Source organism: Centruroides sculpturatus, unplaced genomic scaffold (genome assembly GCF_000671375.1).
Source record: "Centruroides sculpturatus isolate CEXI.00-Female unplaced genomic scaffold, Cexi_2.0 scaffold821, whole genome shotgun sequence".
NCBI classification, from domain to species: domain Eukaryota; kingdom Metazoa; phylum Arthropoda; class Arachnida; order Scorpiones; family Buthidae; genus Centruroides; species Centruroides sculpturatus.
Genome location: NW_019384950.1, coordinates 112,422 through 134,798, shown reverse-complemented (window position 1 = coordinate 134,798; position 22,377 = coordinate 112,422). Strand labels below are relative to the sequence as shown.

Sequence of the window (22,377 nt, the reverse complement as noted above, 5' to 3'; positions counted from 1 at the left end):
TAAATTATTTAAAGGTTGACAATTTCTTTGTGGGAAAGGATATAGATTAAAATTTACGGATAAGTCTGTGTAGAAATAAACTACAATTATGAAACAAAGGCATTGAAAAATAAAAATAAAGATGTCTGAGAACCCCGGCTTCTACTTCCCAGCTGAACTTCCACATGTTAATGACGTCATAAGCTAAACATAAAATTTGACGACATTTTTGTAAAATCAAACTTACATTTTAATTTATCTTCTTTCTTCAAAATAAATAATAACAAAAGTATTGATATAAATTTTAATTAATCAAAATAATAAAAAATTTGACGGTTTGCATCGTCGGCCACGTTAAAAAACCAATAACAAAGCCCGTTTCATTTGAAACGAATAATGTTATTGGTTCGACTGTTTCGACAAGCCTCTAATGAGTGCGCCCGTAATGTTTTGTTTAAAACCAAATCACATCAAAAGTATACTCTCTCTTTCCGCCGAAAAAAAAATTTCTCAAGTTAAACGTGAAATATTTATGATATTATCTGCATTGAAATTTTAAAATAAATAAGAATTAAATAAACAGCTTCGTTTTACATTTTGGTCGCTTCAAAATTTAATCTAAATAAAGAAAACAATATTTGAAACTATTTCTTGATACATGTTTAGTGTCGTCTAGACTCTAGAGCACATGGTTAGTACGTCACAGGAAGTTTTGTTACGTTTTGGATTCGTTTTCTGCTTTAAATTAAGGTATTTATATTAAATAATAGGAGATTTTATATATAGTGTGTGTTTAATTTAAAGAAATTACTTTAATTATACTCGTATAGGCGTTAAAGTTTATAGAGCGCGAATACTTTAATTAAATTCTCACGTGTTAAAATTTGAAATGGACTAACTTCAGACTCATAATTTGTGTATACCTGTGTATATGTACGTGATTTATATGCACATGTTATATATAAAAGTAACTCCTACCCTATCAATATATGCTATTAACATTACAAACTCGTTTTTTTGTTTTACAAACTTTAGTGAATTCTGGACTTTTTTTCATATCGCGTTTTGAAATGGCCATACTCGAAGATTAATTTGTCTTAAACGAAGACACTTCATTTGTCAGATTGTCAAACAGTGAATGCAGTTTTAAGAACAATATAACTTTTAAAAATTTTAGAGCTATATAAATAATAGGGTATAGTCTGGTACAAATGTAATGATACCATTGGGACCTTAACAGAGCTATAGAACATTTATGTACCGTACATAGGAGCAAAAAAGTCAAAAGAACCATACCTCTAAATGTGACTGTTAAGTTCGATGTATAAAACTAAATGGAAATTGTCATATGACTCAGGTGTGTCTTTTGTAATCTAATCCCTTAAGAGTGTGGGGTGAGATGTTCCCACCTAGAACAAAGGAACTAGTACATTCCCTTTTATATGGTTGGATCAGTACTAATCTGTGTGTGTCTGGTGGAGAATCAGTGTCATGCTTGTTGATTGTTGGGTGCCAGAGTGTTGCCCACAGTGAAGATAAAATTCTTGTTTTTGTTGTTACAATTGTTACAAAGAAGTTGTGTACTTTATTCAGAACTTGTAAACAAGAACATTTAAAACATTTTTTTTTTTTTTTCATTATTTTCTGGTCTGTCGAGGCGGATGGGGATAGTGTTATAAGTGCAGTAGATTGGATCGGATTTGAGACGCATTTTCGGTTGGAATGAAAGTGAATGTCTACTTTAAGAGTTGGATGTTAGACTAGTGTTTTAGTTAAAGGTGTTCAGATATGATATTTTAGTGTTTATTAAAAATGGATCTAAAAGCATTCTGTATAAAAAAAGAGTTGCCAAGATTTTGTCCCTTAGTCTTACTAGACTAAGGGACAAAATCCTGGGGAATTTTGAAGATTCAGATAGCATGCAACTTGATCTGTACAGGTCGAATTGGGTGCAATTGCTAATGACTTGAAGTTTTTGATAGTCTGTTTCATATTTGTAAGGAGAACAAATTAGAACAATATATTGAGGAAAGTCAAATAGCACAAGATTTGATTGATGAGTTGATATTAGTGATAGAACAAATCTAAAACTGAAGAATAGTAATTGTCTCTCCAGCATTAATAAAGCTACTTAAATATCAGATTTAGAATGACCTAAATTGACATTTCCTCACTTAGAAGCAGTTTTGAAGAATGGCTGCCATTCACTGGCCTGTTCCAAGCAGCTATTACAAACAATGGAAAATAGTCAGATGCACAGAAACTACAATATCTAAACTGTTCACTTAGAGGAGAAGCTTTAAAAATCATACAGTCCCTATCCATTTGTGATTGAAATTTTGAAATTGCATTGGAACTACTTTCCCAATGGTATTCTCAGAAAAGAAAATTGGTAGCCTCATTAATTAAGAAGATATTCAGCCAATTGCAGAGACAATGTTTAGAAGTCAACGACACTTTATAGATCATCTAGACCAGGGGTCGGCAACCTTTTGAGTCAGAAGAGCCAAAATTACAATTTATAAAATTTCAAAGTTTTTAAAGAGCCACAAAATTTTTTTCTTGCCAACAATAAATAGTACTCACATAAATAAAGTTTTTTGATTAAAAAAAAACTAATCTATTTATTCATATATAAGTAGTGTTTTTCACAACAAATTAGATAATAGAAACATCCGACGACGGCATCATTCGAGAGCTTCCGACGGACTGACGACAGTGACGACGCTTGTCACGGGGGAGGGGAGCGGTGAAAAGCGAGTACAAGTGGCTGAGATAGAATCAGTGCCTAATCCTCGTTAATCGAAAATAATATTTGCGTATGGAACTAAAGAGCCGCAGCTTCACATCCAAAGAGCCGCATGTGGCTCGCGAGCCGCAGGTTGCCGACCCCTGATCTAGACCAGTTTTCCAACGGGGGGCAATTCTAAAATGAACTCATCCAGAGTTTAAGTTAACCATATAGCCACTGTATGTGTTAGGAGGGCATAAGAATTTTAGAAAGGCTTAGGTGGGGCATAGCACAAAAAAGGTTGGGAAACACTGATCTAGACTGTGATTCAGAAGAATTTCATTGCAGAGTCGGCATTTCTCTCTTGTCACAGTTTAGATAGCAATTAGAAACAACTTATTTGACCTATTTTCTAGACCTCCTCAATAACATGTTTACACACCATTTTACTTGAGTAGAAGTCGCCATATTCATTTGTTGGTTGCAAAGTTTGTTATAATGGACATTGTTCATTTAATAAATATTGTAAACAGGATGAATCAAGAAAATCATTCATCTTGACAATTATGAAGAGAGAGGGTAATACGAGATTGGAATATCCTTTAGAAATCTATTCCAATGATGAATTTCAAATTTGGTATAGATTTTCTAAATCTGAATTTGTTTGTATTTTAAATCGTATTGGCGACAAAATTAAGCATCTGGATAGAAGAGGATTGCCATTAACTACCAAACAACAGTTGTTGACAGCATTACGATTTTATGCCACCGGAAGCTTCCAGAGGGTAGCCAGTGATCTTATTGGAGTTCATGTCTCTACTATATGCAAGTATCTAGCAAACTACCATTAAATAAATTTAAAAGTTTTTTGTATAGTGATAGAGATGTTTATAATAAGAATGAGGTCTTGTTTAACAAATAAGAATAAGGTCTTGTTTAAGAAATAAGAATAAGGTCTTGCTGTGAGCAGACTGACAAGGAAACGACAACAAAAATTCTTTAAAAAATTGTCAGGACGAATTCACATTTACGAAAAAATAATTTCTTGATAGACTATACATACAGGATGAGTCCATATCATTTGGTCCTTTCACACACTATTAAGGTAATAACAATTCTATGGTGGAGTTGGAGTTAACCTTTTTTTGTAGGATACTCGTCTGCCTGTAAATGAAAAAAAGTTAAAAATAGTCCTCTAGCAGTAGCACAATTTTTAACTTTTTTTTTTTTTTGCATTTAGAGTCAGACAAGTAGCCTACAATAAAAGGTCAACTCTGCCGTAGAATCGTTATTACCTCAATAGTGTGTGAAAGGACCAAATGATATGGACTCATCCTGTATGTATAGTCTATCAAGAAATATATATATATATTTTTTTTTTTTTTTTTTAAAAGACAAAAAAAATTTGTTTTTTATCATCTACCATGTGGTTTTTTTCATTCCAAGAATACGATTGTAACCTTTCTCTTCAACTGCAAGATAATTTTTTATAATTTCCACAACAACACTTTTTTCTTCTTTGGAAAGATTCTAGCATGATTTGAGCACTTTATTCATTGCCATTTTTCTGACATCATAAACAAATGACTCCTGAGAGAGGGCAGTAACAGCAAAGAAAGTAATAGCCGATATTTTGCCGCGGTTTATTTGGACGGAATTCAGAAATAAATGATTGTTGTCTTTGCAATGCATTTTAATTAAATATGTAATCAACACCTTATCCTTCACTGAGAGATTATTTTTATTAAAACAAACGTTTTTGATCCATTCATTGGATCCATTCATTGGATTGAAAACGTCCAATTTTAACCTGAAGATGATCCAATGAATGGATCGAAAATGTTTGTTTTAATAAAAATAATCTCTCAGCGAAGGATAAGGTGTTGATTACATATTTAATTATTTTCTGCTGGGTATTGTTGTAGTTTATAATGCATTTTAAATCGCGATTTAGCCAGCTAACATCTAGATGCTGTTCGGCTGTTAAACATAGTTTAACGTAAACTCTCTCTCCGCAATTGGCTGATTGAGTTTGCCAACATTAAATTATGAAAATGTGGTACAGATTTTAAATATTGACTCAGCTACAGTGTGTATCTGATGCTTAGAAGCTCTAAATTCTAATGTAGATGAGTTCTTGAGCATATTATTTATGTTCATTATTCAATTTAAATTGGATGCAACAACCAGAGGCTGGTGGGAGCATTCACTTAATTAAGGGTGATGATATTCCTCCATTAAATGACTTATTAGAATTTTTGAAGAGTCATGTTAGAACTTTACAGCCAACCAAAATTTAGACTAATAAAAAATTCATGCCTAATGGTACATCTCTCACTTCTCAAATGAAGGGACAATGTGCATTCTGTAAGGGAGATCATTCTGTGTACAAATTTGCAAAATTTCAGAAGCTTAAGGTACATGACAGAATCAAGTTAGCAAAAAAGAAAGGTCTGTGTTTTAATTGTTTGTTGAAAAATCACAATCACAATCATCGAAAGCGTTTGCCAATATTAGTTTGGAATTTTCACGCCGGATATTGGTTGAAGAATACATATATTTGAAAAATCACAGTTTGAGAAATTGCACTGTCAATGTTTCTTATTTAAACTGCAAAAGAAGACAACTCAGTCTTGTGTTATGGAAGAGAAAGAAATTCCATCTCTAATGTAGATAACGAGTCAAACCCACGAACCAGCTTACCATCCATAAATTCAAGTATAACTATTCCTGAGATGAAAAAAAGGGACAATTTGTAAGTTAACCATTTCAATTTGTGCCTCACATTGTGAAAGAGGTCAAAAAAAAATGTAAACTGTTACGGGAAGATCTGGCAACACCAGAGAGAGAGGGACATACAAGATAGACGGCCCTGATGATAGAGGTAGTGTTCCCCTCAATCTGTTGAGACCATCAATGTGAGTTTTAGTGCATACAGGAAAAGAATGGTCTCCGGCAACTGTTGTAAAACCTCTAAATGAACCCAGATTGTACTTAATAGAAGACTCACACAGACAACAGTACCAAAGAAACGAGTGCATCTGATACAGAATCACAGCCCCAGAAAAGCACCTCAAGAGAAAGGTGAAGAGAAACAAGAAAATGAAAAGGAACAAACTGAGGAAAAGGAAGAAGTAGCAATCTCAAAAGAAAAGGAGTTACAAACTTGACTCAATTTGTAAATGTGTATATATTTAGTCATTTAAAAAAAAGGAAACATGTTATGGGAAGATCTGGCAACACCAGAGAGAGAGGGATTTGCAAGACAGATGGCCCTGACTAATGTACAAGAATGGAGATCGTCTGGTCCAACAAGTAGGATCCCGAATAAAGCATTCAGAGTAAGTGTCTGTGTTCCTGTCTCGCGGAGGTCTTAAGTGCATCACGAAGGGCGTATAAACACTAAGTAAACCACATAAAACATAAACAACCAAGTTCTGTTATGTACTGCTCATATTAAGGTTTTCAATTGGTAGATGATTGATGTTTATTAGACTCTGGAAGTCAAAGATCATTTATTTCTAAAGAATATGTGATGAAATTAGGATTAAATGGAAGGGGCAGTACAATTTTAGTGTTATGGCTAGGTTCATTCACCACTGTAAGTAATGGAGAGGCTGAATTGATATTCACTTCACATTTTAAAAGTGAACTGCGAGCTTCTACTTCTGCCTTTGTGACAGAAAGCGTTACAGAAAAAATTCTGTATGTCTTGTTACTATTCAGATATTTGCAATGATTTTAATAATCTTATTTTGGCCGATCCCTTCTTTTATATGTCAAGTAATATAGACATCCTGTTTGGCATGAATGTACCGTATTTACTCTCATATAATACCAGGTTATTATTCATTTTTCACTGCTTCAAAAACCTAGGTTGTCCTATATGTGCAAGTGAAGGATTCTTTGCATTTTTGCAATAATTTTTGTGAGCCATGTATGGTTCATGTTGCCATTATAGCAGGTTGCTATCAAAGTCAAGGTGAATGTTGTTTTCAAAGAGATGGTCCAAAAATAGCTGGTCACTTACCAATGATTATAAATATAGTTTTTTCATATTTGTTAAATTGGTACAGTGGAACCTTGGTATACGACCTTAATCTGTTCCTGGCGTTTGGACTTATACCGAATAGGACGTATACCAAATCAACCTTTCCCATAAGAAGTAATGTAAAAATGATTAATCCGTTCTCATGTAAAAAAATGGCTGGCTTTAAACATTTTGCTTTCCTGGCTAGTTCCTGCTTGATTTTTCATGAGATCAGCATGTATCTTTTTAGCTTTCTCACAAATAATTGCTTCCGATACGCTGTCACCAGCACACTGTTTTTCAGTTATCCAAAGCAAAAGCAATTTCTCAACATGATCTAATGTCTTTGATCTATGTTTAGAAATTGATTTAACCCTTTTTGCAATGTTAGCAAATTTAATAATGTCTTTATTTTTCACAATTGTCAATATCGTCGTTATCAGAATATGGTATGCAACAGTTAAATTTCGAACATGCATGTCACCTTCATATTTCTCAACAATCTTTTTTCAGTTCCATTGTAATTTTAGTCATTTTTTATTTTTCTGTTTCCTTTTTGCAATTCATGATTAATAAAAATAATAAAACTTTACTTACAAATTAAAATCAGAAGAAATTTAACAAAGTTATAAACTGTTGCACCGCGAACATCTAGTCTGACCTAGTACATCGATAGTGCTACTTGTTCATAGATGGCATGTATAATTGAAGTAAGTCATATACCGAACAAAAGTCGTATACCAAGCAAAATTTTTTTGTCCAAACAGGACATATTCCGAATTGGACATATTCTAAAGCAGACATATACCGAGGTACCACTGTATTTTTAATGAATATTTGCACATTCCGAATGATTAAAAATAAACTTTTTCCTGTCATGTGCATTATGATCTTTTGGTTTTGCTACATGGGTATCAGGTGCATGGAAAAGCATTCTTCAAGAGCTGATAGCAAAGTCATTCAGGAAATACTGCATTTCAAATTCACTCAACAGATCAAAAGACGATACTTTGTGGAGCGAGAGTAAAAAAGAGGAGAGTTGTAATTAAACTTCAGGAGGGAGTATGAGTAGACTAAAGGTAATATCAAGAAAACATGATTGTTTGTCTTAATATGTGCATTTGATATTATTTTATTTGTGATTAAATGAAATAAAATTAGAATTGTATTAATAAATCTAATTTTCTTTATATTGATCTTTAAAGTCACACCTTTTCCTATAAGTGAGATCGTCTTATACATGAGTAAATACAGTGTTTTGTTCTTTAATCAATGGAAATATAATCAAACGTGGTTCAGGTCCATTTGCATTGAGTTCAAAATTGGGATGGATTATATCAGGCAAAGTGACCTTTGAATCCCATGAGCCCAACAGAGTTGTGGTGAATCATTTGTGTCTAAATACGGATGGGTTAGTGAGGTCTGGGAACTTGAAAATATTCCTCATCTCAATTATTAAGTACTGAGGAAAGATGGTGTGAAATTCAGTTTGGGAAAAATGTTTGGAGAGATGATCACAGATGATACTATGTTGCTTTACCTTTTAAATTCAATAGAAAGGCTTTAGGCAATTCTCATGTTACTGCCCTTTGTAGACTTTACAGTTTAGAAAGGAGACTTGCCACAATGCCAAATATCTACAATCAGTACCAAAAATTTATGCAGGAATGTCTTTAGGACACATGAAGTTAATCTTATCTAATTGTACAGATTTAGAAAATCAACATTATTATATTCCTCACCATTACATAATAAAGGAATCAAGTTTAACAACCAAGTTGAGAGTAGTGTTTGATGGCAGCACAAAATCCTCATCAGGTACTTCACTTAATGATACCTTAATGATTGGTTCAAAAACTCAGGAGGATTTGGTTAGTACTGTATTAGTATGTAATATGAACTTACCTAAGACTTCCATTTTATGTACTTATTTTTGTACTGCTTGCTTACAGTTATTTAAAGTTTAAAGTTGTAATTTTTAAATTTCTGTTTAAATTGCTAATGCTGTACCAATGTGCATGTGCATACTTCAAACTGTTTCAAATCTTTATATTAAAATGTGTTTGATTGCTTAACATTGTTCTGTTTGGTATTTGTTATGATACACCTGATGATNCTGTTTCAAATCTTTATATTAAAATGTGTTTGATTGCTTAACATTGTTCTGTTTGGTATTTGTTATGATACACCTGATGATGATTGTTAGAAATCTTGTTCTAAAATTGTTCTTATCAGTAAATATTTTTTTTATTTCTTTCACTAGTTTTAGGTATATTTGTGTGTGTTTTCAATTTCATACAACCAGTTTTTGAAAAAGTAAAAACACTTTGTGTTTTCACTAGCTTGATTTTTGAGTTTTTCAAAAATGTATTTCAAATATTTCTAGATATATTTAAGATAAATATGTAAAACTGGGATTTTTTGATTTGGATATTGGTATTTATACTAAAGAACATCACTCCTAGTGTGAATTCAAATACATAATGAGTTTGACTTATTATATATTGATACTTTAATGTGTGAATTACTAAATGAACAATACTATATCACAAACAAAATTGTTATCTTCAAATCACAAGGTTCAAACTCAAACTTGTATGTGGACTTTGTTACCATTTGTAATTCTCCTTGTTTAAGGTACTTCAGTCTGGCATCACACACAATTTAGTTCAAATTTCAGAAGCAAACAAACAGTGGTGCTAAATAAAGATTTGATTGTATACATTTAAGTGACATAAAATTTCTAAGATAGATCTGTTAATTCTTTTAATTTTAAATTTTTATATTAATTTAAATTTAAAATTAAAGTTTTAAATTTTGTTTTGCTTGATGTAACTAAGAATATAAAAATATAATTTTATTTGTTTTTTAAATAGATTAACAAGATGTTCTCTGCATTATCAAACATAGCATCTTTCCTTTGGAAAAGTTCGGATGAAAATTATGAAGAAGAGTCTTTTGATACGGAAAATGAAGAAGATATTCTCGATAAATATAAGTATGGAGATAATGAAATGTAAGTGTCATCTTTATTATAATGATTTATACAGTAATTGTTTGTTATAAAATGTACAATTTTTTTCTGTAAGATATGAAGAAGAAAATATGGAAACAAACACATTTTTTGGAACTATTACATCAATTAATCACATTGAGAAGTATGGCTTAATAAACAAGGATGTTTATTTTGATTTTAAAGTAGTAATTGGAGACATGCAATTGAAAAAAGGCGATTATGTCACTGGTACTTCAGTAAGATACAGCAAAGATCAGAATTGGGTTGCAGTGTCCGTGTTTCTGTCTACCGAATGTTGGGAATCTGGAATCAGCGAGAAAACTGGTTCAACATCCAAAATAAAGTCTTTGGAAACTGAATTGAAAGAAAAAAAAGCTGTCACTACTAATATTACTTATATGAATAAAGATAAATTAATATTTAACCATATTCTTGAAGTATCTGCTAATGTAAGTTTTTTTCATATATTTGTAGTGTTCTGTATGGATAGCATATAAAAAATATTTATATTTCATTAAATATATAACATAATCAACTTTAAGATTTATCAATTAAAATTTGTGATATATGAGGTCATCCAAAAGCCATAACTATTGAAAAAAAAATATATTGTATTTACTTGATGTTAAAATGTAAGACTCATTTAAACAGGTATTAATAGAGAGGTTGCGGCTGACATTTTTATTGCGAAAATGAATGTCGGACGTTCATGTTTTTGTGATAAAAACGTCAGCCACAACCTCTCTAGCATCTCTGAAAACAGTGTGTGTCTTATGACAAGGCAGCATGATGTTGGTGATACTGATTTTGATCAAACTTGGTTAGGATATAGTGCATCCCAAAACTGACACGTGCCAAGTAGTAAGGTGCAACACTCAAAATTAAAAGTTAAAGTTGAAATTTGCACAATCACTTAAAGTTCTTAGAATATCTGAGTGACTGATGGCTTGGCATACCAACTGCATAATCATGAGGTTGGTGTTTTGATTCTCGTTGGTATTAATTTATTTCTTATATATATTTTTTTTACTATAATTTTAACTTAAAAAATATCAAGAATAAACTAATTATATTGTCAGAGAAAAAAAGCTTGATTTATGTTTAGAAAATTACAAATTTACAATAAACAGGGTAAAAACAATAAAATTGGCCTGTTGCAAGTAACTAGTCAACATCAAACAATTAAAATACTGCCTAACAATATTTATTTAAAAACAAAATAAAATGTTTTCTGTATATTCGTGTACAGCACAGTGTGTACTTACTCTGGCAACAAAGTCATTGTTTAATCTAAAGGTGTCTATAATTGTGTCTTTGTTTTATAAAGAATGAAATGATGTCTTCAATATCTCATTCTAACATTGATATTGATAAAGGATCTTTTTATGTATTGTGAAAGTATCCTTCAAAATTAAGATCTAATTGCAATCAAGGGTTCTTCATCAATTTCAAAAGTTTCAAAGGTGAAAGGAGAAGACATAAAGTCCTCCAATATTTTCAAATGTGATGTAGTATGTGTGATTCTTCTTCAGATTAGTTGACAGAGAAGAGTTTTTAAATGTAATCAAGTTTGTTTTTCCTGTAACATGTGTAAATCATCTTATTGTAAAAATGCTGCATTTGTTCAATATACACACTACAGAAATGTTTGTTTCATATGATTATAAGACAACTATCATTCACAAAATTATGATCCCAAAGAGTAAACAGATTGAATAATGTTACTAAAAATGTTTTTTTTTTTTATTAACAAAATTGGTTTTGAATAGCAGTAATTTTGTTTATATTTTATTGTCTTCCCAAATAAATTCTAAATATAGTAAATATGTATGAATCCCATAAGTACATGAATATTCAAAAATAATTTTTAAATAAATATAATAAATTTAAAACTACCAAGAATAAAGTAGAAATTATAATTTTATTTTAAAACAAAAATTATGTTAATACCAATGAGAATTTAAACATCAATATACTCATTATGAAGAGACTATCCACTCTGTACATAAAGGTATTCTAAAGGCTTTGAGGGATTGTGTTAAAGTTAAAAATTGCACTATCACAATTTTCAACTTTAATTTTCTCTCTTAATTTTGAGTGTCGCACCTTACTGCTTGGCACATATCAGTTGTTGAGGAAGCACTATATCCTCATTGACCCTGACATTATGCCATCCCTGGTTAGATTAATATAATATATCATAATTAGTGACTTGTAATGCCATGGGTCTTATTTCTCTGTCACTAGAACTAGAATTAATTCCATTGCATTGTTATAATGATTTTATTAGACCAATATTACTAATAGCAAGTATTTAAGAGGTAATCTTAGCTTTGTATTGTTAGTCTATTAGTGTGACATTATAAGTACTTGGATGAAAATCCCAGAAAAAGTTATGCAGTATTCTTTCAAGAGGTTTTGCATTTTTTATGCTTTAAAGAGCACTGAGGATGATTGTGAAACGCGAGCTTTAAATCCAATGAAGATTCAGAACCTAACAAGGAAAATGAAGTCGTTTCTGGCTTTGATATCACAGAAGATGGTGATATATAATATACTTTACTGTATAATAAACAATGAACAAATTTATGTCAAAAGAATCAGTTCTGTTGATTTAAATTTATCTCAAATTGTCTATTTTTTCAAAAGAAAAAATCCCATGGGTGACCATGTAGAAATTAAGATGCACCTTAGTTTAGATGGCATCTTACATTCAAGTAAATATGATAATAATATACTTAATATATTATTATGTTCATTAAGTATAAAAAGTATACTAGTAAATATATTATTACACTTAACAATGAGCTGATAGAATATGTAGTCTATATTCAGTCTCAAAACATAATTAATTAAGAGATTTGAACATTTGTTAGTTGCTATTGCATTTAAAAGAAAATATTTCTGTACTGAAATAAGGTAATTAATTCAATTTGTGGTAATCTTTTTGCTTAAAACTTTGTCATTCATTTATCCTTATACATTACTGTGCTATTGCTTTTATTTTACTTGCCTTTCTCTACATGTTTTAATGCTAATATATTTTATATTTAAAACTGTCATTTTATTATGTCCTTCAGTTTAATTCTTCATTGGCTATAAACTTGCAATTATGGAATATTATAGGTCTCTTAGATTAGTCATTGAGTTGAATGTGAGCTAATTTGCATTAGAATGAGTAGAAATCACAGTAACAGAGTATTTTCTATTCATATTGCATTGTATTAGTTCAAATTATTTTCTTCTCAGTTAAAATCTATTAAATAAAGAAACCTATTTGCAAATGGTGGCTGATGCATCAAGAAAATACATCTGACAGTTGGTTAAGGTGGTAAACTTTTAGCTTGTTTTTTGGGGAATTGGCATCCTATGGTCTTCAGAAATTTTTATTGGTGATTTGACTCAGATATATTAGGCCCCATTCTGTATCACTAAGTTGCCTTATTATGAAGTTGGTCACTGGTAAGTACAAGTAAAAGAGCATTTTTTATCTTGAATAGAAAGAGTTTAACAAGAGCAATGTGGTAGAGATTGGTTCTCAAAGTTATTTGATCTGCAGACCATTTAAACTGAGTCATATAGGATCTGGGGACAATCTATGCTCTTATTCACTTTTCAGTTTGTAAATATCACATTAGATGTATGTCAGAATAATTTATCTATTTGGTAATCTAATATTTGAAATGTGTGATGCATGAAAGCATTCATTTCTGTAGCTAAATAGCATAGAATTCTAATCGAATAGGTTTTTCTGTAAACCACTTAGTGCATATTTGCAACTCACTAGTGGTCTATGGACCGTGCTTTGAGAATCACTGTATTAGAGTGAAAATATAAAGCAGATGTCTTTGTAGTGAGAGATGATTAAGTCTACAAGAAATCAAAAAGAATTGAATATTATTGATAGATAAAGGTATTAATATCAGAATAGAATTATTTGTTTTACCATTATTATTTGATGTTATCTGTAATAGTGATTAAGATTAAGAACTAAATCGTCTAACTAAAAATACATTAAAATATTGTGTGACTAAGGAAAAATTGTTTTAAATTTGCTAAAATATGTGCATTTTCACAAACATTTTTCTGTGTGAAATTGTACAGTTAAGGTTTACTTATATTAAATTTCTAACAGAAAATAACCAAAGAATATTCAGCAAAGCAAGGTGATTGGATTAAAATAGAATTAGTAGATGACGAAAAATATAATATTCATCCTCTAAGAAAATTGGAAATATCAGAGGGTAAAATTACTAGGCTGATACGCAGCGGTTGTGGAATCATCGACCATAAGGTAATTATTTTAAATGAGATATTATTTGAGAAGAGATTTATTTATTTATGTGAATACTTTTCATTTTGTAGATATTTTTTACCAAAGATGTCTGTCTGAATGATTTTATTCCAAAACGAGGTGATCTTGTCGACGTAGAAGCTGTGGAAAGTAACCAAATGAATTTTGAGTGGAGAGCAATTAGTGTAAAGAAAGTAGAAATGAGAGGGTAAGAATCTTTGATGTTTGATCATTTATATATATTAGGTTGTTCGGAAAGTAAGTTCGTTTTTTTTTACCACTAGAGGGATTAGTCATATTTTTCCTGCCATTTTCATTCTAGACCGTATTACCGTTATATATTTTGACAGCTAGCATTTTAAGGCTTATTTGTAAAAAATTTTGTTTGATTTTGTGCAATTGTTTATTTTTTGTGTCCCATCAAATATGGAAGATCGGAAGCAGCATTTTTGGCATATTCCGCTCTTTTATTACTGAAAAGGTAAGAATGCTGTTCAAGCAAGAAAAAAATTGTGTGACATGTACGGAGAAGATGTATTGACAGAACGACAGTGCCAAAAGTGGTTTGCAAAATTTTGTACTGGTAATTTCGATATTGAAGATGCACCATGTTCTGGAAGGCCAATTGAAGCTGATGAAAATGAAATAAAGGCATTGATTGAAGCAAACCGCCGAATAACAACAAGAGAAATCGCTAACAGATTAAATTTGTCCAATTCAACTGTTTATGACCACTTGAAACAACTTGGTTTTGTTTCAAAGCTTGATATATGGGTTCCACGTGTTCTTAAAGAAAGAGATTTGCTCAATCGCATTAACATCTATGATTTGCTTCTCAAACGTCAAGAAAATGATCCATTTTTGAAGCGAATCATAACTGGTGACGAGAAATGGATTGTATACAACAATGTCGAATGCAAGCGATCATGGAATAGAAAAGATGAGCCAGCTCAAAGCACTTCAAAAACTGATATTCATAAAAAAAAAGTGATGCTCTCTGTTTGGTGGGATTTTAAGGGAATTGTTTTTTTTTTTTTTTTGAGCTTCTACGAAACAATTCCACAATTGATTCGAATGTCTACTGCCATCAACTGGACAAATTGAGTGATGTTATCAAACAGAAAAGACCAAAACTGATCAACAGGAAAGGTGTAGTGTTTCATCATGATAATGCTAGACCTCACACAAGTTTGCTAACTCATCAGAAGTTGTTACAGCTTGGATGGGATGTGTTATCACACCCACCATATTCACCAGATCTGGCATCCTCGGATTATTACTCGGATTATCTTTACAAAATTTTTTAAATGGTAAAACATTTACTTCAAATGAGGATGTCAAAAATCACTTGAATCAGTTTTTTGCAAGCAAAGATCAGAAATTTTATGAGCATGGAATCATGCTACTACCAGAAAGATGGCAAAAGGTATTGGACCAAAATGGTCAATATATAATTGAATANACACTAATTTTTTTTTTATCTTTTCTAAGTTATTTTTAAGTTATTGTTACATTATGTTATGTACGTTAAGTTTTAGTATCATTTCCCTTCTCCCTTTCTTCTGCCACCAGTTTACACCTCCACTGTCATCTATCCTCAAAGGTAAAGTTCAAATAAAACTACATTTTTTTTAAGTTATTTTTAAGTTATTGTTACATTATGTTATGTACGTTAAGTTTTAGTATCATTTCCCTTCTCCCTCTCTTCTGCCACCAGTTTACACCTCCACTGTCATCTATCCTCAAAGGTAAAGTTCAAATAAAACTACATTTTTTTTTAATCAATTATTATTCTATTATGGTTATTTATACATTTACAACTACAAAATGCATTTTCCAGTGTTTTCCTTACTATAGTTAAATTTTTTTAATGTACTACTTAGCTTTAATTTGAGTGTGTTTTTCATGTTGGAATGAATTATTTGGTTTTACATGTAATCGTATGGGGAAAAATGACTCACCTTACGACATTTTCATGATACAATCTCAGTTTTGGAACGGATTAATTTCGTATCTTGAGGTACCACTGTATAACTTAATTGGATGGTTCGGATTTTTATAATATTACAACTATATATGTATGAATAATTGAAATCATTGAATAAAACAAAATTTTTTAGAATAAAATACTAAATTAATCTTCTTTACCATAAACAAAGCTATATTATAATAGTATTTTATCATAATCCACTAAATTAGCTATCAGAATTCTCAGGACAGAAAAAGCAAGGTCTTATGGTACAGAGGATGACAAAGAACATCTGCAGAAATTCCACAGTTTGTGTATACAGTCTGGCATTAACAATGCCAGACTGTAATACACAAATACAAAATAATGCAAAACAAAACTGCATAAAAAAAAATAAATCTGATTAAAAAATCCAGAATATTTTCTTCAAATGGTATCTTACAAGTTTTAGCATATGGATGTTTTTGGTCCACAAAAACCAAATAATTGATGACATTTTGATACCACTTTTCTAATCTTGTCAACATTTGGAAATGCTACAGCATAACTGCCCTGCACTCGTGCATCACTGTTACTATTAATATTGCCAACCTGAGTCATTATTATTTTACACTGAAGTTATACTTGACTGTTTTGATTTGAACAGCTGGGTGGCCAAGACAGTTAAGGTATCAGCCTAGTACTCTAGGGGACCCAAGATTGAATCTAACAAGCATCCTCAAGAATTTTTCATGGGCAATCATCCCAGATATGTTAAGCTGTCTCTCTCACCATATTACTGTCTCCATTATGAGCCTGTCCAGCCTATAACAGGCATGAATAAAAGATCCCATTAGTATCTACAGGACAGGAAAAAAACAATGGTTTGATTTTTAAACTGTGGGCCTTGTAAAGTTATTTTTCAATAATTCCATGCAATTTATTCAATAAAGATAAATTAAATTTATTTAAAAAAACAAATTAATGATGTAAATGATTTTCAAATCAATCAAAATGAGGAGAAACAGTATTTTCCATTTAAGTGTGGAGCAGTATATCAGACAAAAACAAAGCTAGAAGAAATCTGTGATTTTTTTCTGCTGAAGATTGTTTGGAAAGTAGGAAATATTTTTTGGCACCAAAAGAGTAATAAAGAGGAGGCAAATTTGGTATTTTATTTTATTTTATTTGCATATTGTGGGTGCATACAGTGATGCAAGAATTGGCAGAATAGTCAAACATGCATCACTGTATGCACCTCTAATATGCAAAGTAGCACCCTCTTGCATGGGACCCATTTATTTAAATGGATAAGAGTCATTAAACTGTAACACCTATTTTCTGAGTACAGTAGAATGGTCCACTAAAACCAGATGTTTGAATTGCTCTACAATCAAAGGCCAAACCCGTCTTTGCTTACTTGGATAAGAAAATCTATTCTACTCAAATTAGAACATTTATTATAGTACCATTTTTTGTTTTTACACTTTTCAACATAAATAATAAAATTGTTATTGAAAATAGGGTTATTTCTTGGGGGTTATAAAGGTAATTTACAGTTTGGTTTAATGAATTCTGGTAAAATTTTTGTTCATTTTATCACATGAAAATTAATGTTGTGACAGTGGCAAAATTTGTTTTTTTGATGCTCATTTTAAGACAAGTTGACGATATTATGTGAATTTAGATGAAATATTTTAATAAGTGGTATGCAATCTTAGATGAAAGATGAATTGTCTAGACCAGTGTTTTTCAACTGCTAATCCATGAAAAAATTTCATCAGTTAACAGAAATATATAGTCGACCCTCCCTATAACACGGTAGATACGTTTCGGTTTTTATGAATCCATTTTCTACGAGTCCAGCCAATCACAGCCCGGCACGTGTGGAGTTTACGGAGTATGACTGTTTGAAAGGTTTCTTCCATAAAATTAATCGATTCTAGACTAATTCAACTCAACATTTCCAAAATACATACAATTTTTTGAGAATAATCCATATAAACAAAAAATTGTAGGATTACTTACCGAGCATGCATTGTTTGACTACGCCATTGCTTAAGCTTGTTTTCATCGTGGAGCTTGTCATCGAATGGCACTCGCGTGCTTCCTGATAAATTATTTTTTTTTGCGAAAAATTCGCTGAACTTTGGAGACATCATTAATATAAATGTACTTTTTATGGATGTTAAATAATAATTGGTTTTTAGTAGGTCCACTGCTCGTTTAAACTCAACGGTTTTTGCAATATCCACTATTGGTCTAGATTCGACCAATCCTGTCGTGACACGAGTCGGCGATGATGTTTTACTGAATTATGCGAGTTTTTTCAGCATGTTTGTACAAATACTGTCACAATTTTTTTGCCATGATATAGGAATCTGAACTATAGGAACCCATGTTATAGGGGGGTCGACTGTATTTGATCATACTGACATTAGCACAGTTTATTTTGGGTGACATTTAATAAAAAAAAGTTTTCAATGGTAGAATTNCATAATAAATATATTATATACATTTTTTAATTTTAATATTTCTAATAAAAATATTATGTATACTAAGTAAAATAAACATAGTTCCTTAATAACGAAGTGTTGTAATGGACTTAAACTCGTACTGATGATAAACTGAAAACATTTATTAAGTGTTTTCAGTTTATCAAAAAGCACAAGAAAGAAAACTGTAGAAATGTTTTCCCAAGCCCTCTTATGATTTACTTTCTTAAATTTTGTTAAATTGTTAGAAATTAATAATAAAAAAGGTGTTAATTACAAAAAAAAAAATTAGTTTTGCTCTTAGAAAAAGCTACAACTTAATTGTTGATTAAATAAATAACACTATAATAAGATTGTTTTATAAAAGTAAATTTTGATTTCCTTTCTATATTCATTTACTTTTTTTTAAATTTTTATATGTAAATTCAATATATTAACATAAATGTTCAAAAATTTGTACATTTGTTCTATATTCAAATATTTTTATTCTTACTCTGAAGAGTAAGACTAAAAGCACAATTCTATTATAAAATGTTCTCAGTAATGCATGAAGTTTGTTTTATTTTAACTGTCTTGAATAATAGAAATCTAATTATATGATTATTTATATCCAGATACTGTTATATTAATGGAAGAAAGACTTTTTCAGTTTGACAGCATTTTTTTTTTTTTTTCAATCTATGAATTTTCTCCTGTTAAATGTATGAAAAAACATTGGAAATATGCTTAGTGGAATAAGTCAATTAGATTACTGGAGCCTAGCAATTATATTTTTTAGATAAGAATGTTCAACTTTGATTGATATTTTGTTTATATGGACTATTGATCTTTGAAAAATAAAGTAATAACAACTGAAATCACATTAGAAAAAACTGTTTCATTAACATTATTTTATGTAATTTTTGTAAACTAATATGTTACAATATTTACAAAATATAACAAATTTCAAGTAATAGCTAACTTCTATTACCAAATGGGGTTTGTTCATTATTTCAGATATAAATTTTCTTTTCTACAGTTTAATATTATTCAATATAATTTTAAAATTTATTTTTGTCATCATTAAAACAATTAATACATCAAGAAATATAAAATGAAAATAAAAATACAAAGTTATTAAATTATACCTGAGTAAATTATAAGCAATTGTTGCTCTCAGAGAAGTAGGGCCGAAATGTTCCAAATTACGACAATGAAGGCTTTCTTTAGTAAGAGCTATACCAACGTAAAGCTTTGTTTCACTAATAGTTAAAACTACTTCAATATCATAATTTTTCATGGCTACTTTCCAATGAAACAGATCATTAATGGCACCTCCAAATTCAGCTGCAGCTTCCATAGACGTGAAACAATGATTTTTACCACTTCTGTTACAAGTCACTCGAAATTTTGGAATATTTAAACTCTTTTCGTCACCTTGTTCTGACACTTCTGGTGTCAATTTACACTGAAACAATTCTTCTAAACTTCTGTTTTCATACTTTGAAATTTTTTTCCACACATTTAATCCAGTAGGCCAATCAATTTCACATATTAATTTCTTTAACTTGTCAAACACTTGTTCTTTCTCATCAGGAAATTCAAATTCTTTTAGTTCAGTCATCAACACATAAACATTGTCAACTGAACGTAATGTTAAGGCCTGAAAATGACAAATTTAATTTAAGAATTATAATGCATTATTAAAGTGGATAAAATAATGCAAAAATCAAAAAACTTAATCCAGAATTTAAGTTTGGATAAACAAGTTTAGACTGGCAAAGCTAAGTACCAAAACATATTTTCTGGGGAAAGGGAAAAAATTGTTTGTCCACAGCAAATAGAGCAAATGTTTATATCTGTAAGCATGAAGCTCTCCAGAAACATGTAAAGCAACTGTTTAGTTTTTTTTGTTTAAATACAAAAGAAACAGACAAAAACAAGACAAACTACATAGTACAAAATGAAAGATTTAAGTCCACAATCATTATTCACTTAAAGTGGCATTGAAAAAAAATCTGTTCTCTTCATCTATAAGTTTCAGCATAGCACAAATGTCTTTCTTGTTGTCAATTGCTGGCTGTATACCTAAGTATAACTCTACTGACTTGATATCTTGGAGAGTTATTCTCTTGTTGAACACATAGCATTTCTCCCATTCTATTAAGTTGCTGAAACACTTTTTGAAGAAAACCCAACCAAGATCTTTTCTCATTCATAGCCATAATGCTTTTTATCTAAAAATCACTTACATCTTATAAGTGTAACTCTAGTTAAGTGCTGTAAACTAGTTTAGGATAAACTAGTGAACATAGCTCTGATCATCATTAGCCCCATCTGATGATGATTATTAAAATAAAAACAAAAGGAGTTTGCACTTAAATCATATAACAATGCATTAGTCTTAGTGCACAGTCTTTTGCACTAAAATGATCTATTTGTATATTTTGGCACTTAGAGTAACAAAGCTTTTGCCTACAAATGTTTTGCCTAGTCCAGTTATAGCAAAATTTTTGCAAGTTCTACAGATTTATAACTGAGGTTACATAAACCACTGTATGAAACTGTCCAATGAATTTCTGTATTATTACATAATTTTAATTGATGCTTATAAACTAGCCTACATCTTCATATTTTTGTAATTTAGATTTTGTTGCTTTTTAATGTTGTTATAATTTTTATTGTTACTATTATTTGTTTAATTTCAATGCTAGTACTATACCATGTAACTTATTTTAATATAGGGAAATAGCACTAGTACTTGACCATTTAAAGCTGTTTTGGACTGATATTTCTTTATTACAATGAATAGTAATGTGAAAAGAAAAATTTATATATGAAAATAAAGTTTGTTCTTTACTTGTCATGGGAAAAAATTTTTTATTAGACCTTTGTTTACATTATCAAAAAAAAAATTAATCACAGGGCTGTTCACCTAGTAGTCAACAACTGAGTTTTCTTTCATTAAGAGCTTGACTAATGTGGCAATTGTGAAAGGATGGCAAGCTCAATAATGAGCATTTTATAAAAAATATGGAACTGAAACATGGAGCCCACATTATCTTCTAAAGACTGACATGCCTCGGGTGGTTGACTCCCAGAAGGGGTGTTGTAGAATAATTTTTCCCATCATTGTGAGTGAGGTAACTTGTTATAAGAATACAAACATGTTATAGAGAATGGGATCATCTTTTCCCACTTCTTGTGAAGATGGCTTGCCTAAACCAGCTCCAATGTACCAATTATGCAGAGAGTTTGGCTCACAGTGGAAGCAGTCGGCAATAGGAGCCCCAGAATATTTGCTATGTTTGAATAATTTAGAACCAACGTTCTAAATTCTTTTTTTTTCTTTCTGTAATCACATATGATTTAAACTTGTCAATAGCTAAATAGGCAAAAAATGCTGGATTTAAAGGATTTTAATTAAGAATTATATTTTTAAGTAATTGTGTTTAAATTTTGACATTATAAAAAGTTACAGTCAGTTTAAACGTCTTAAAATATGGAGATTTATAATTAATGCTACCTCTGAAACTCTGCTAAATGGAATATCAAAAAATATTCTTCCTCTCTCAATTTTGGCTGAACAAGTGAGTTTTTCTTCGCATTCCTCTTTGGCAACCGTTTCGAAGCCAGTGACAACAGTAGCTTCTATGGTACACACACCGGCCGGATCCTTCCAACAACTCACGTGCGCTTCATACACGTTTTCCTCAGCATCCGCCATTTTTACAAAAATAAATAATAATCAATTTCCAATATAAAACATAAAAGCAAACACACTCATAAACACTATTAAAAATGGAGATAAGAAATTTTATAAAGTTTCGATTTTAAAGATAATTTAAAAACGAAAGGAAAAACAAAAACAAAAAAATAAAACCTTCCATAGACAAAATTCAAAT

General features: G+C 30.6%; 2 protein-coding genes and 1 pseudogene across 2 annotated transcripts; 2 read left to right on the top strand and 1 right to left on the bottom strand.

The window, feature by feature from the left end:
* The first annotated feature begins 631 nt into the window (after positions 1–631).
* LOC111632273 (RNA helicase Mov10l1-like) lies at positions 632–14,356 on the top strand. Its single transcript, XM_023376667.1, has 5 exons — positions 632–729; positions 9,617–9,756; positions 9,830–10,205; positions 13,892–14,050; positions 14,122–14,356. The coding sequence occupies exons 2-5, from the start codon at positions 9,626–9,628 to the stop codon at positions 14,260–14,262; spliced, it is 807 nt and encodes a 268-aa protein (XP_023232435.1). The 5' UTR covers positions 632–729; positions 9,617–9,625; the 3' UTR covers positions 14,263–14,356.
* Positions 14,357–14,476: 120 nt separating this feature from the next.
* Positions 14,477–15,154, top strand: LOC111632274 (annotated as a pseudogene).
* Positions 15,155–19,480: 4,326 nt separating this feature from the next.
* Positions 19,481–22,361, bottom strand: LOC111632255 (THUMP domain-containing protein 3-like). The gene is made up of 3 exons (XM_023376645.1): positions 21,999–22,361; positions 19,621–20,135; positions 19,481–19,505 (listed from the first exon to the last, which is right to left on the bottom strand). The coding sequence occupies exons 1-3, from the start codon at positions 22,197–22,199 to the stop codon at positions 19,481–19,483; spliced, it is 741 nt and encodes a 246-aa protein (XP_023232413.1). The 5' UTR covers positions 22,200–22,361.
* Positions 22,362–22,377: the final 16 nt, after the last annotated feature.